Source organism: Ochotona princeps, chromosome 8, assembly GCF_030435755.1.
Source record: "Ochotona princeps isolate mOchPri1 chromosome 8, mOchPri1.hap1, whole genome shotgun sequence".
Taxonomy (NCBI): Eukaryota; Metazoa; Chordata; class Mammalia; order Lagomorpha; family Ochotonidae; genus Ochotona; species Ochotona princeps.
This window is the reverse complement of record NC_080839.1, coordinates 55,612,669-55,628,827: the sequence shown is the minus strand read 5'-3', so window position 1 is coordinate 55,628,827 and position 16,159 is coordinate 55,612,669. Positions and strand designations below refer to the sequence as shown.

Sequence of the window (16,159 nt, the reverse complement as noted above, 5' to 3'; positions counted from 1 at the left end):
ATAAACACATGAGGTCTTTTCTGTAATTAGAAACTCTGGCACAATCATTAGCTAAGAGAGAGAGAGAGAGAAATATAAAGGCATTAGGTTATTCCCAAATGATGGCGCTATCTGATGCAGCTATCGGGTTCTCCACCTCAGGAGTGTTTCCAAATTATCATCTACACTTTGAAGAAAAAGTGATTGTCTTATTTTCCTATTCCATAGTATCAGTTCACTTTTAGGGCAAGTGGGCACATCATTCCTGTGACAGATTTTGTTGGATGCCAGCCAAGTGGTAGGCACTATGTTGGACATCCCTTTTGCCCTTACGAAGCTCATCAGCTAGGGCAGAGGCAATTCTGATGTTGGTGCACGTGTTAGGACCAGAGGAACTAGGGATATTCCAAGAGTGAGGAAAAGCATCTGTGCCTTTGCCAGGGTTTCCTGGAAGCAGTGACCCCACTGATATCTGAAAGCCAGCTAGGGACTGGTCAAAGATGTTGGGGGAAAAGTTACAGGCAGAATGGACATACACTCAAGACCTGAAGAGTAGAAAGAACCAGAAGGTAGCTCAGTATGGCTGAAACACAGTACAGAAAGTCAGTGTGTTGGGGAAAAGGAGAGAGTCGGCAAGCAGAAGATTGTGAAGGTGTTTATTACTGTGTTCGAGAATTCAGCCTTTAGCTTTGTGCAGGCTATTGTGGTTGCAGTTAGCAGAAATACAAAATCAGGACATAGGGTAACTTAAATAACCAAAGTCAGGGAGGAGAGTAGCTGAAACCCCCCCACCAAAATTGCTCCCTGTTGCTAAAGTGGTAGGATTCAACTGTGCCCACTTCAGGCTGACAGGGGTGTGCAGCTCTGATGAAAGAAGTGTTCTCAGAGTAAAATAACACGGTTAGGACTGTTTCCATTTCTCCAAGAAATGCAATAATTTTTTAACCCCAAAAAGGGAGCCCCCTTCGTGTCAACATATGGAGAAGACTTCCAGCACCATTTATTAGTGAGTAGGCACTGTAGGAGTAGCAGCCAGTTACAGCATTACAGGTATAGATAGCCTACCATTTCTGCACAGAACTCCACACAAATTTATGCAGTGAAGTGGAAAGCAGAACAATTGCAACTTGGGTTTTGCTGAGAGAGAAATCAGACAGACCTTGTGATTGTCTCCTGTGTACCTGGGACCCCTGAGCTCATTCTAAAAGCAACTGTTTTCAGGCCCAAGCTTCAGAAGGCTGCAGACTTCACACTGCAAAGTCAAAAGTTGGCTTTCTGGGCCCAGCACAATGGCTCACAATCCTTGCCTTACAAGTTCCAGGATCCCTTTTGGGTGCCAGCTTGTATCCCAGCTGCTCCACTACCCATCCAGCTCTCTGCTTGTAGTCTGGGAAGGCCGTGGAAAATGACCCAAAGCTATGGGACCCTGAACCTGCATGGGAGACTCAGAAGAAGCTCCTGTCTCCTGTCTTCAGATTGGCTCAACTCTGATCATTGCAGTCATTTGGGGAGTAAATCAAAGGATAGAAGATCTTTCTGGGGCACAGTGCTATAGCTTAATAGCTAAATCCTTACCTTGCATCTGCTGGGATCCCATATGGGTGCTGGTTTGTATCCCAGCTGCTCCACTTCCCATCCAACTCCCTGCTTGTGTCTGGGAAAGCAGGGCAAGATGGCCTAAAACCTTGGGACCCTGCACCCATGTGGAAGATCCAGAAGAAGCTCTCGGCACCTGGCTTCAGCTTGGCTCAGCTCCAGCCATTGTGGCCACTTGGGGAGTGAACCACCAGCTGGAAGATCCTTCTCTCTATATATCTGCCTTTCTAAATAAATAAGTAAATAAATAAATAAATAATCTTTTAAAAATCTTTCTGTCTCTCTTCTCCATAAATCTGATCTGCCTTGCCAATAAATAAACCAATTAATTAATCTCTCTTAAAAAAAAAAAAGGCAGCCTCTACCACTGGTGAGAATCACTCCCCAGGAGCTGATATGGAGCACTGGGCCACTCCTCTTCACTAAACGAAGAAAGCTCAATCTTGGGGACCTCAAAATCTCCCCTGCAGGAGGTAACTGAGGAGTTTTAAACAGATAGCAAAATTATGAAAGCAGGGCTCCAAAGAAATCTTTGCCTTTAGTATGTGAGTGGTCTGGTGAGTGGTTCTCCAAGTGTGGCTCCTGGGATGGCGCTACCAGCATCTTTGGGGACCTTGTTTCCCAGCCACCCCAAGCTGCCTGGGCCCAGCAAACTCTGTCCTAACAAGCTCTCGGGGTGATTCTGATGCTTCAAAGTGTAAGAACCAGTAGATGAGGGGAGGCTGCTGGGGACTGCAGGAGGGAGCGTCTTACTCAGATCCCGATCCCAGCCACCATGTGCTCATGGTGAGCTGGGCCCAGGCCCACCTGGATTCGGGGACTACTTCCTTTCGGATGAGTACACCGAGGTGGGGGGAGTCTCTGGGACTGGGTGGGTCCGGGGCCCACCCATCGCCCTCATTGGGCGGTGGACGGGATTGGGGTGGGGCGCAACCTTGGGCCTGCGGGTTTAAACTTCAGCAGCCAGGAGGCTGCTGGGGGCTGCAGGAGGGAGCGTCTTGCTCAGATCCCAATCCCAGCCACCATGTGCTCATGGTGAGCGCCTGGCAGGGGAGCTCTGGGGTATTGGTTGTCCAAATCGCTGCTTTGGTAGCTCCAGGCTGACTCCACTGTTTCTGGGATCTGAGTCAATCCTAAAGATTCCCAATGCCAGTAACTCTTCCTTTGAAGAACTTCTAATCACTTAACAATTCTGAGCTGTGAACACCTATCATGCAAAAGATAAGCTCAGGCTTGTCTAGCAGGATATTGTTTTGCCTGACATGATGACGGTTCAGGAGACTGGTCACATTAGGCAGGTCCATAATATCAACTAGCACTTTAGAACCTTATCCTGGGGTGGATTCTGTGCAGGATGTGTGGGCCACACCCTGTAGAAAGTTTAGCCCCACTAGTAAACCTAAAAGTTTGGGAGGTTATGGACTAAGCTAGGCGTGACCAAGGAGCCTGCCATCAATCACAGGTAAAGGGACCCACGACAGACTGGACTGGGCAAGGCAGCAGCACCCAAATGTGCATCCTGAATAGGGTGTGGGGTGGGCCGGGCTGCAACATTCACCAGCTCATACAAGGCCAAATGGAAGGCCAGAGTACACCGGGCACTGGCCTAAAACCCATTGGCATGTATGAGAACTGGGTGTGGGAGTGGATCAAGTGGAGGAACTTGGGAAACTCCCCTGGCGAGTCATAGCTCTCGCTGGTGAACACGTGGTCCAGATCTGGGGGTCGGACAAGCAGGGCACAGTAAATTGGTAATGGACAAGTACAAGAGCCAAATGGGATGGGGGACAGACTGGTCTACTGCTACACATACTGGCAAACCAGGGTAGGGGGTGGGCCTGGTGGGGGTTATTGTGGGTCGCCCCGACTAGGCTGCAGCTCCCACTGGTTGTTGTAAGGGCCGAGTATGTGCTGGGCAGAACCAGACTGGACTGCAACACCCATTGGTTCCAGTGCAACTCGGGACTGAAAACAGAACCAACCCAGCAATTGCAACCACCAGCTGATCGGGGTGATGGACTGTGCCAGGCCCTGTGCTTGCTAGAACATACAAGAATCTGGTCTGGGAATACCTCAAGGTTTCTTTGGAGATCTCCCCAATCGAACTGCTGGACTCAGAACTCTAACCAAGAAAAGACAGAAGACAGAACGGGTCAATCATTCATCTCAGCTATATGTTGGCAGCGAAATATGGGGCAAACGGAGACTTTATGATGGACCATATCAATCAGTGGACGACTTCATCAAGCAAAACTGGCAGCGATTCATAACTGGAGAACTATTAACACCACTTGAGCAAATATCTCAGAGCATGCCCCACATCCGGGACTTGGGATGGGCGGGAAACCGGGTGGGGCTTCTCCCTCAATATTCCCCTTTACCTCAGATACACGATGGAAACAATATGGACATAATAGTATTACCCACTTCCCTATACCCCCTGAACCTTTTTTTGTTAACCATAATTAACTATGTAAAGATTGTCAACAACTATACAATAAAATAAAATAAATTTTTAAAAAGATAAATAAATAAAAAAAAAAGAACCAGTAGATGAAAGACACAATCTGGCTCAGAGCTGCTTGCAGATGTAAAGGTTCTGCCTTTGCTCTGCCTGTGGTACCCCAAGGCCCTCTTCGGCATTGCTTAGCTCCATTGTGAATCCTTTGGGCTGAGAAAGTAATACTTAAGAGCATCTTCAAAATAATCCAGCATGGAGGCAGTTGTTTTTAATATTTATTCAATTTCTTTCATCTACTTGGGAAGCAAAGATACCAACAGAGAATATTGGTTTACTCCCCAAACACTCACAGCAGCCAGAGCTGGGCCAGGCCAAAACCAGGAATCCAGTACCCTAAGCAGGTCTTCCATGTGGGTTGCAGCAAGTTGGAAAGAAGCATAATAGTTGGGAAGTGAACTGGTATTCCAACGTGGGATGCAAGCAATTCAAGCAACAGCTTAATTCACCACACCACAATGCCTGCTCCAGAAAAAAAACTTGAGCGAAGTGGGTGGATCCTTACTGCTCTACTCCCCAAACCCATCCATGATAGTTCGTGCCAAGTTAATATTTTGCTTTCACATGTACTGCTGTGTTTTACTCAAAATGCAACTGGATAATTTATTCCACTATAATGCTGATATTATTTAGATCCAATGAAGCCTGTTCTGCCAATTTCCTGAAGTGGGGGGTGTATTTCCATAATTAGTGGCACCTCCCCCCATCCACACTTGAGCCTCTGGGGGGTTTATGTGGTACAGAAGAATCAGAGGTCCCCTGTGAGGCTCCACGTCCAAATGTGTGCCCTCTCTGAAAGGAGGGAAACCCTGCTCTGCCCTGGATGAGGAGGGGTCTTGGCACAGGTGGGGCAGCCCCACACCAAAGCAAACCACCCACCCCCTCCTGTCTTGGACAATCATCTTCACTTCATCACCCTTTGACTTGAAAGACCCACTTTCCTCAAAGGAGGAGGAGAATAAGCAGAAAAATAATAGATTCATCTACCATATGGTCCACAATGAAGAAACATGGCTGCATTTTTCTTGTTTGCTTACAGCTACAAATGGTGACCAGATGGTTCAAGTGAGTTGATCACATGCTTATCCTTAGGTAATCACACTACTTGGTTAACTTGATGGTTAACTTTGTGGCCATGTAGGTTACATGCTCATAGAATACTTGATCTTCAACTGAACTTCAGCTGAATCTCTCAGCCCACCCTATAATAAACATGCTTGATGTTTATTATACATCAACATCCACATAGTTGATGTTCACCAAAGAATCTAGAACAATCTTTGCCTAAAATATGCCCATAATAGAGGAAAACTCTGAAACTGTAAAATCTCATTGACAGTTTTTTTTTTAAATATTCATTTCATTCTTACTGGAAAGGCAGTTATGGAGAGGAGAGACAGAAAGATCTTCCATGTGTTGATTCACTCCCCCAAAATGCGGCAAAGGCCAGAGCTGAGCCAATCCGAAGCCAGGAGCTTCTTCCAGGTTTCCCACTTGGTTGCAGGGTTCCAAGGTTTTGGGCCGTCATCTACTGCTTCACAGGCCATAATCAGGAAGCTTAATGAGAAGTAGAGCAGTCAAGACACAAACAAATGCCCATATGGGGTCCCAGTACTTGCAGGTGGAGGATTAGCTTACTGAGCCACCATGTGGGCTCCTCATCAATAGCTTTTCTACACATGAAGAAATCCCAGAAAAGCTCCAGAAGCAATGGCCTTTGTCTAAAGTGGCTTCAAGCAAGACAGCATCAAACAGATAAAAGCCCTAATGGCTGGCTCCACACAATGTTGCTGGCTACCTGTCCCACAATGTCTCTGACTTCAGTAAGCATTGTATATTGTATGAGACAAAGTAAACAGGACAAAGGGCAACCTTTATACACCCAACCACTTCCCCCAACACACAAAATTAGATTTCTCCTGTACTCCATCGAGTATCAACCACATATTGTTTTATAGTTTGCTAAGACTGAAAGCACCATGAAGATGTAATTAGTGCTCATTGGGTAATTATTGGATAGCTGGACAAATGAACACCAGGAAAAACCACTATAAAATTAAGGAAAATGTGGTAAATGCTATATGAGAAAAAACAAGGAGTCTAACATAGATTAGCTGCACAAGAGGACATTCAAGACAATAGCATGAAAAGTAAGTTGAATTTTATAGGCAAAGGTAAGTGGGAAGGCTTCCAGGTGGCCCAAGTCCAGTATCTCAGGAAACAAGAGGAGGAGGCCAGAAGCAGTGGGTGGCATGGTTGGGGCTAAGTGTTGGACAGTAACAGGTCATGCAGCTGGAAACAGGTTAGAAGCCACCCAGTGATGCCAATCTGAGATGCTTTTTTTTCTTCTCACCATTTCTTGGAGGCTGAGGACTCCTGGGAGTTTTAATAGCAAATGTACATGATGAAGACAACAATCAGCAAAAATAAATGAGGAGACATTTTCCATAGGCAGTGAAGTCATATTCTGAAACATTTCCATTATATCAAAGTCTGTTGAAATAGACCTACCTTAGGGTGAAATGTACAACCTTGTAATTCCCATATTTCTCTCCAATAACTTAACCTTAATACCCTGTAACTCATGGAAAAAATTTTTGCAATCAACCTTGAAAGGATGGATAATTCCAGGATGCATTGCATCGGGCATGAGGAGGTCATAATTTTGGGAGTTGGTTAGTTAATGCACTCGACCCTGATGACAAGAAACATAGCTCAGTGGTTGTAGGATTTCCTCTAACGTGTGCACAGCTTCTTGAGTTAGCTCAGTGTGGCAACTTGTAAGTATTACCCAGTGTTTGCTCATTTCTCAAACACCTGGAACCAGAGCCACTGTGTTCACACAGACTGGTATGCACACCCTTTCTCAGATCATGGAAAAGGAAGCAGATTAACTTTCTAACTTTCCTTCTGAAGCATAGATAACAAAGAAGTCACATCGACTCTTGTGAATGGCAATTTGCAGAAATAACAGTGAGAAAAATACAGGAAAAATTGTATCAGAAGAGTACTCTTGCATGGGTTTGGGATAAACACACATGTACACACACACACACACACACCATCTGACAAGTATATTCCACACTCACCTACTATCGACTGTCAGCCATCACATTGGTTAGCTGTTCATCACTATAATAAAACACCTGAGACAGATGAATATTACTTATAAAGAAGAAAGAGAGGTTTATTTTAGCTCATGGTTCTAGGATTCAAAGTGCAAACAGTGTAACCCAGGCTTTAACAAATGTTCCCCTGAACTACATCACATCACGGCAAGAGTGCACATGTGTTGTTGTGTCTGTGTGGTCTCTTCCCCTTATAAAAGCCACCAGAATTCAATCATGGGGGCTCCACCCTAGTGACCTAATCTGATTGAATCACTTCCCAAAGGCTCCACCTTTAAACCCCCACAGTCTGATTACATTTCCACCCTCTTAGTAACATCACTTTAGGACTTTGGTTTGAACTCCCACATGAAATCAAGGAGACAAATCATATTTCAACTATAACTAATTCCAAAAAAAAAAAGTCCCATTAGATTAGAGACACAAACATTTAACTCATTCTCTTTCACTATACAACAGACAAGGAGGTGGAGCTGGCAACACTCAAGATTTATAGCCAAAAGGCTTGAATTCAAGTTGTGAGTCTGCCACTTAGTTGAGCTTGAGCAAACCAACTTCTCTGGAAAACGGGGCCAGATTATCTTTTAGAGTTTTAAGGAGCAAATGAAAGAACATGTATTAAGGACCTAGGTAAACCAAAATATGTTGAAGAGATACAAATTTCTGTGGCTGCCCAAAAGCTGTGTTGTCATCGAGTTGCAGAGTGAGTCACCTTCCAACATTCAATCACTACTACATACTACATCCCTGTTCTTCCGTGGTGGACTAAGGCATTCTGGTAAAACTTGCGAAAACATAGATCAGAAGGACCAATCTTTATACACTTTTTGAAGTGTTTCACGCTTGAGCTTGGAGTTACTTGTTGAGATCAGCTACTTTTACTAGACTTGTCTTTAGGAAACAGTTTCATTGCATATCCTTTGTTTTTCTCCAACTGTTGCTTGTACATATTCTTTCCAAATCTTTTATCAACCATAAAGGCAAATATTTATTTCAATGCCCTCCCCCACAAACCTACACATTTTCATGACAAGTTCTGGTTTAGGTTTATGTATGATACGGCATTGAATTCAGACACACAGAGATTCAAACCCAGCCTCCTCACTGGCCAACACAATGACTCCATAATCCAGCGTCATCCATCATCAGCCTGGCCCCCAGGGTTTCTCAGACATTAGATTAAACATGTACAAACCCCAAACCTACACCACTAAAATGTCCAAATGCCTCCCAGTGATTTTGAAGAATCTGACCTTTCCTTTCCCACAACTTTCTCTACACGTCACCCCATGTTGTCAAGGCCCTACTGTCCTGTCATGCCTTGTAATTCAGCTCCTTCACTGGCCCCTGTAAGCAATTCCCCTTATGCGACATTTTGTCATCTTTAGGACCCTTCACTATAGATCGTCAAGGATCAACAGACGGAGTCACCTCATGGCTTGTCAAGACATTCCTCCTGACTAGAATATCTGTAGTCCTGCAGGGTCCTGGTGAAAGCAATTGTTGCTGTATTAGTCTGATGGGACTTTGGATTCTAGATCCCTACTGATGTGATCCCTGTCAACATCACAGAGCTCATGATGTGCCTCCCTCCCCCTCAGTGCAACACTGGCCTCCTTTATGTTCTTCCAACGGCCAAGTCCATTTTCACCTCAAAGTTTTGCCCTCACTTTTCCTTTTGCCTAGGTCCTTCTTCTAAGCCTTTGCTTGCTAACATTGTACCATTATCCATGAAACAGTCATATGAAATTGAACAATAGTATTAGGACAAATCCTTTAAAGCCTTGTAGACCCTCTTAAGGAGCCTGGACTTTTTTCACTTAGAAGTGGTTACCTTATTTAAATAATTAAAAATTAAAAATATAGTTGCACTTAGAACCAGAAACCACGAAATTTCAGATCCATGAACATTTAAAATATGGAACGCTTCACGAATTTGCGTGTCATCCTTGCACAGGGGCCATGCTAATCATTTCTGTGTCATTCCAATTTTAGTATATGTGCTGCCGAAATGAGTACTGGACTTTTTTTATATTTCAAGAGCACTAGGAATTCAGTAAGTGGTACTAAGTAGAATAACAAAATCTGATACTGTTTGTCAAAGTATCATACTAGCTTCTCAATGGAGAAAGGACTGGAGCCAAAGAAAGACTAGGAGATATAAAGTGTAGAAGAAAAAAATTGAGACAGAAAGGTACCTGTTAATATACATTGAAATGTTTGTGACTTGGACCAAGAGAGATGTACAGGGAAATGAGATTTAGAAATAAAACCAGCAGGGGTTTCTAGTGGATTGGGTTAATCTACCCATTCATGGACCAGACATTCTAATAAATGGCAGTGAGCAAAACAGACAGGTATCCCTGGTCTCTTGAAGTTTATATTCTGATTGCTGAATGTGTATGGAACTGGGCCTTTAAATAGTAGTAAAAAATAGATGAAATTGCTTCCACCTATGAAAAATTATGTAAGCCAAGGGTACAGGACTACAAGCATTTAGAACATACCAGGGACTGCGCTGACAGGCCCAGAAGTTCTGCAGCAAGGGCCAGGAAAAAGCCTTAAGAATTTTTAAATTTTCTGTAAAGCCAACATAAGGTATTAATGGCTTTTAAACAAACCTTTAATGTGACCAGAGGCTAGTTAAGCAAAAGGGAAGTAAATGATTTGTAAAAAAAATCATTATAAACAAAAAGTTACCATGGCCTGTCCATTGAATGTCAGGATCGAGGACACATTTGTACTCAAATACATGGTCTTTTTTTATATTTTATTAAGTGATTTTTTTAGTATTACTCTCTTAAATTAAGATTTTCAGTGAATACCAAAGTCCAACAAAATCAAGTTAGTATTCAATTTCCCATTCATAAGTGCATTCATAAAAATCCTTCAATAAAAAATGCATGATAATTGTCCTTCAATAAGAGCCACATGGCAAACTTACAAAGGGGTCAATCTAACTGATAAAGAAATTTGTTTTCCAGAATCCAGGTGGCTTACCTGGGATTGCTGAATCCCAGAAGAATGGCAAAATGAGGATGACAGAGTTTTGATTTGGTCAGATGCATAATTGGCATATCATGTTACACACACACCTCCAACAACCCAACCAGGGGAACCAAGCCTCCTTTGAACATTTGCAGTTCTGCATCTAAGATTGCACCTCATGAATAGCAACTCATGAAAATAGTAACAGTACAGTTTTGTGTCATGAGATGAGACCTTTTGCCAGCGACCCTGGGACAGCCATTCAGCCGACACAGAAACTTTGCTGACCTGCACTGAGGGGACTCTTCCAGGGCCAGCATTAGGTGATTCTCTTTTCCCTGATAGTGGTTCCATGAACCTCCGTGGGCGGGGGGTGGGAACAGCAGAACCTGAGGCTGTGCTAGTGTGAGCTGACATGAAGTCAACCAAGAGAAGGTAGAGAAGCCCTGCAGAGTCCCACATCCCACACAGGAGCAGTGACGGCTCCAGGGCAGAAGCAGAACACAGTGCAGAACACAAACAGTTCATGCAAACACATCGGCTCCCCCAGCTCTCCAGGACTTCAAGTCAAGCTTTCCTTCACTGCCACAGTCACTGCTCTCTAAGGAATGGACAAGACGTTGGTCTTGTTTCCCCCAAAGACTCCTGGGATTACAGGTGGGCTCCCACCTGAGGTTCGCCATAGGGAGGCCTGCCTTCTCCTGTGTACCTGGGCGTGTGTCCACTGTCTCCTTTCACCACAAAGAATGATGCTTCTTGAGCTGCCTTAGCTTTGGCTGATCCTCCCGATGAGAGATGGAGATAGGAAGATGAGTCTAAACCACAAAAGACAAAAGGAAAACCTAAGCACTAAGCACTGAATATTCCAAAATGCTCAGGGGAAGTTCTTTGGGCTTTAAGTAGATGGAAGAAGATTTTTCAATGGTTTCAGGAAAACAGGCTACTTCAGCCATACCAGGGTGAATGCTGTGAAGAAGCCATGGTTTCCCTATATTTCAAAAAGAGCTGCCAGAGAGATGCAATAGACTTCATGCTGCCTGGATGTAGACACTGCATTTCCCAGTGCTTGGCGTAATTACTTTGCAAAATTTAATTAGTTCCCACTCTCCAGTTGAATTTTCTGTAAAAACCTAACAAATAGTTGACCTTTAGCCACACTTTCCAGTTGCTCCTTGTTTTCCCAAAGTGCATGAGCAATTGTGCCTGATTTCACACACACACACACACACACACACACACGGGACAAATTAATGACTTAATCCATCAATTGTGCCAACCCAGTAGGGTACAGATAAAATAGATCTTACTTAAGGTATTTTTCAGTCCTTTATTATTTTTTTTAGAAAGTCAATACTACAAAAAGAAAACAAACAAAAAACAAACACCCATTACAAAAAAGGGGAGGGGATTGGTGAGCAGGAAACAAATTAATACCATGTGATATTTTCTCTTGTCGTTTAAACCAACTATTCATTGGAAACCTCCTGCTTGTTCTTGTGTGCATCCTGAAGTTTATTCATGCAGTAATCTTCCAGAGATAGCCTTTCATTCAACTCCAAAGATTTTATTGGCCTTTCAGGAAATCCAAAATCTCAAAGTGCTAAAGTCACATCAAGATGTAATCCCAGCTCCTAGAGCCTGTCACCTCCCAGTTTGAAGCACTGAAACCCACAAAGACACCTCTCTTTACCTCTAAGGGAGGTGACACATTTGGCAATGGGGGAGGAACAGCAGAAGGCAGGCCAATTCAGCACATTCATTTACTCCCAGGCTCAAGCAATTAACTACCTTGAGAGCCAAAAATGAAGGCTTTAAAGAACTACTGAGACTAGAAACAGTGCACACAGCCTTGCCTAACAGAGTTCACAAGAATGAAAGACAAAGTAACAATAGCCTTGGGGACGAGGCAACCTTCGGGTGGGGAGAATGAAACCACAAAGCTGTTCTAAGCACAGTACTCCACTTCTTCACGTAGACCACAATTTGCCAAAAACCTGTGATCAGACTCAGCCCCACGGCTCCCAGGAGCAGGAGGAGCCCCACACCGGTCCAGCCCTGAGTGGCAAAGAGGGTCTGAAAGGGTGTTTAAGAGCCTGAGTCTTCAGTTTCCTCTGCCTGAGTGAAATACAGCTCTGTTCAGCCCAGATACTTCAGGGTTAAACAAAGAATGTGCTTTTTGGATACAGCTGGAAGCTATTAGCAACTTTGAGGCCATCTCAGTAACCGAGTTAGAGGGTGGGTGGCCTGGCAGGGCTCCTGGATCCAGGCGTGTAATCACAGACTCTTAGCACGGGATGGGGTTTTATTTCCACCTCCCTCCCCACGTAGAAATCCCCTCTCATGTACACTTCCACCAGCAGTCATTCACGGCTTCACAAGGCAGCCCATTCCTTCAAGGGCAACTGCAATTCCTAGAAAGTTCCTCTTGGCAAAATTCACCTCTATAGAAAGTTTAAACCTTTGAAGTTCTAGGTCAGCCCTCCAGGGTCATAGCACACAGCAGTCCTACTTAGAAATTCAGCCATCATTTGCCTCCAAAGTCTTACTTACCTCCTTATGGCCAAGTGACCCATTTCTGCCAACTCAAACTGATGGTCCCCAGACTCCTCTGGAGCCCCTGCTCGCGCTCGCGCTCGCTCTCTCTCTCTCTCTCTCTCTCTCTCTCTCTCTCTTTCTCTTTTTCTTCATGTATTTATGTGTTTTGATTACTCATCAGGACCAGAGCTGGACCAGGCAGAATCCCAGAGCCAGAAAATTGATTCAGGTCTCCAATGCAGGTAGTAGGAACCAAGTTAGTGCGCACTAATACGAGTGTGCATTAATAGGGAGCTGGAACCAGGAGCAAACCCAGAACTCAAACCCAAGCACTGCAACAGGGGACCCAGATATTCCAAGAGGCACCTCCTTGCTCATTCTTTGGACTGTTCACATTTCAGAGACCTTTCTGGAGAGTGGAGCCCAGCTCTGAACACACTACCAACTTGAAGGGCACCAGGAGAGTGTTGTCAAAGAGACCTCTTCACTCGGGAGTTTTTGAATGAAAATCTTGGAAGGGATGCTGCAGCACTACCCCACTTGGACACCGTCACCAGGGCACCTGCTCCACCTCATCCCAGGCAAAGCTCAGTTGCAGAAGAGCCATCCTGTGCAGTGCGGATGAAGCCCAGAGGGAGGGAGGCCAGTGAATGCACTGCCCCTGCCTGCGCAGCTTTCCGCCGGTGGTGGGGCAGGAGAGAAAAGTTCACTCCCCAGAGTGACCCCAGATCTGGACCTAGGGGATCCCCTCGGACCAAAAGATTTTTCACCCTATGTCCCTGTGTCTAAAGTCTCTCTGCTGTACCCCACATCCTGCCCAACCCAGCATACACACCCTCCTGCCTCCTGTTCCTGGTCTTGTCAATTCACTCCCTCCCACCAGCCCGGAGGCCAACCTCTCTACACCCACAGTCCTCTTGCTCGCCCTTTCTGGAACGCCTTTCCTTCCACCCACAAGTTGTCTGAGTTCTTTCTTTTTTCCCTGGACCAATTATAGAGCACCAGAACAGCCAGTCCTCTCCTGCTAGTCCCCGTGGCAGTTCATTTCCCAGAATTCACTTCTTCAATTAACTGACCGTCTGCAAAAGCACAGGAATTAGCCTTTTGTTTTTGCTCTCAGCAGGTTAAATGCCATGCCTGGCCTCTACTGTTCATTTGGTCTGAGGAATGTCCTCATTAGGGCTTGGCTTTCGTTAGGTGGGCAAGATGCGGGGTCAGCTCGAGCCCTGCCTTTTACAGATTAAGTAAATGGACAATCGAGTCATGACCTAATGGAGTCACTTCATATAGAAGCTGATACGGCAAGGTGTAATTTTGATCTTATCTTGTATTCCCAGCTGTGCCTCAGATCAACTGTGATGTCAAAGCTGGCAAGATAATCAATCCTGAGTTCATTGTGAAATGCCCTGCTGGCTGCCAAGACCCCAAATACCACGTTTATGGCACTGACATCTATGCATCCTACTCCAGCGTGTGTGGGGCAGCAGTGCACAGGTGGGTAGCTCTGAGCTGCTTAATAACTTGCAATCAAGGTGCTGGCAGGGAGCAGCCCATGCAGAGTCTCTGTTTAGCGAGCAAAACCATACAAATTTAACTAAGCAGGTTGCACTGTGTTGCACAACCCCACCCCAAAGGGGTGACCCAGAAGCTGTGCATGAGAAAAGATGAAAGACTTCTCATTACATTGTAATAGGGAGGGAAATATTACCCTTCTGTGTTCACCATGAGGAAACCAAAGTGATTAGTGATGCAAAGCTGAGCGAGGAAACAGTAGGGATGTGGCCAAGGAAGGCCGTGGAGTTTGCAGGAAGGACCATGTCTCAGAGCTATGATGATGGCCTGGAGACAAAGGAAAGATGAGAGGGAGGGGTGACAGGTGGCACCACCTGACCAGTGGCTGGTCTGGGATCCTGGAAAGAGCAGGAGCTGTGGTGTGCTTCGGATTTAGTCACTGCCTAAATGAGGAGAGGCAAAAGTAACCTTCACAGAATCGTAAGACTTATTTGGTCCATGTTTGTGGTAAAAACATCAAGAAATGCATATTTACTTAATAGTTTTGCTAATAAGGCTGCGGTGTATATGCAAAGCACTTGACTTCTATCACATGGTTATTACTTAATCCTCAAATCTATGCTCTATCTACTACTGTTATGCACATGTATTGTTTGAGATTATTTATTGGAAAGGCACGGTAACAGAGTAAGAGGGGAACACAAACAGGCAGATCTTCTATCTGTTGGTTTACTTTTTAAATGGCCGCAACAGCCAGATCTGGGTCAAGCTGAAGCCAGGAGCCAGAAACTCTTTCCTGGTCTCCCATTTAGACAGGAACTTGGGTCATCTTCCATTACTTTCCCAGACACATTAGCAGGAAACTGGATGAGAAATAGAACAGCTGAGATTTGAACCAAGAATCTGATATGGGATGCTAGATGTCACAAGTGGTGATTTAAGTTGTGCTACAATGCCAGCCCCATTGTGCTCATCTCAATAAAAACAGGATGAGTAGCCTCTGTATACCCTCCAACTCAAGTACAGCTGACTGGACCATCTGTCCTCCTAACTTCTGCCTTCCACGCTTCCTAGGAAGAACAGAGCTGTAACAGCGAATCTGACCTCACCAAAACCATGATCAAAATCATCAGTAGTCATGACAGGCATCTAGTACAGTGGTTAAGATGCTCCTTGGGATGTCTGCATCCCACTGGAGTGCGTGGCTGCAATCCCCAGCTCCCTCCCAACGCTAGATCCATGCTCATAGACACTGTGAGAGCAGCAAAGATGGTTCAAGTACTATTAGACCTGCCACCCACACAGGAGACTCAGGTTGAGTACTGTGCTTTGGCCTGACCCAGCCCTGGCTGTTGCAGGCATTTAAGCAATGAAACAACAGATGAAAGCTTTCTCTCTAACAAAATAGGGGGAAGATATTTTTAAGTGGCAGCTGATCCATTACATTCTGATTCTCTCCCTCTAGCACTGTCTCGATTGTTAAAGGCATCCCCATTTGCTAGAAGAGGAACTGAGGTGTAAGAAAGTAAATCACATTGCTAGTGAATTGCATGGCGAGGATTCAAATTCATGGCCCTCACTTCCAGCTTGGATTGTAGATGCCAGAGCTGGGAAAAGCTTTCTGATGGGTGACTGCACCTTTGGGTGAAGATGAGGAGGGCTCGGGCAGGGTAGGGGCTCTGGGAAGACAGCGGGATGGAGTGTAGGAAGTTGGTGTGAACAATCTAGTTGAGAGTGGAGGGGCAGAGAATAAGAGCTGCAGTATTTCAGTAAACAAGATTGGAGGCTTGAGCAACTGAGTGCCACTGTGGTTTCCTGAGCTAGTGACTAATAGAGTTAGAGGAACTATTTGGACAGAAGGGTCTCTTTCCGGGAGGAGGAAGATTAGAAGTCTTAAGGGAAA

The 16,159-nt window shown here is 45.0% G+C and overlaps 1 protein-coding gene and 1 non-coding gene across 2 annotated transcripts in view; one reads left to right on the top strand and one right to left on the bottom strand.

Moving 5' to 3' along the window:
• The window catches only part of LOC101530025 (vitrin), an 87,790-nt gene that overhangs the window by 11,804 nt on the left and 59,827 nt on the right, over window positions 1-16,159 (top strand). Inside the window, exon 3 of the mRNA XM_058668095.1 lies at window positions 14,082-14,238. Within this exon, the coding sequence (XP_058524078.1) occupies window positions 14,082-14,238 (157 nt within the window). The remainder of the gene's footprint in view (window positions 1-14,081; window positions 14,239-16,159) is intronic.
• LOC118760700 (U6 spliceosomal RNA) lies at window positions 9,134-9,240 on the bottom strand. Its single transcript, XR_004996932.2, has one exon. It is a non-coding gene; the product is annotated as a U6 spliceosomal RNA (small nuclear RNA).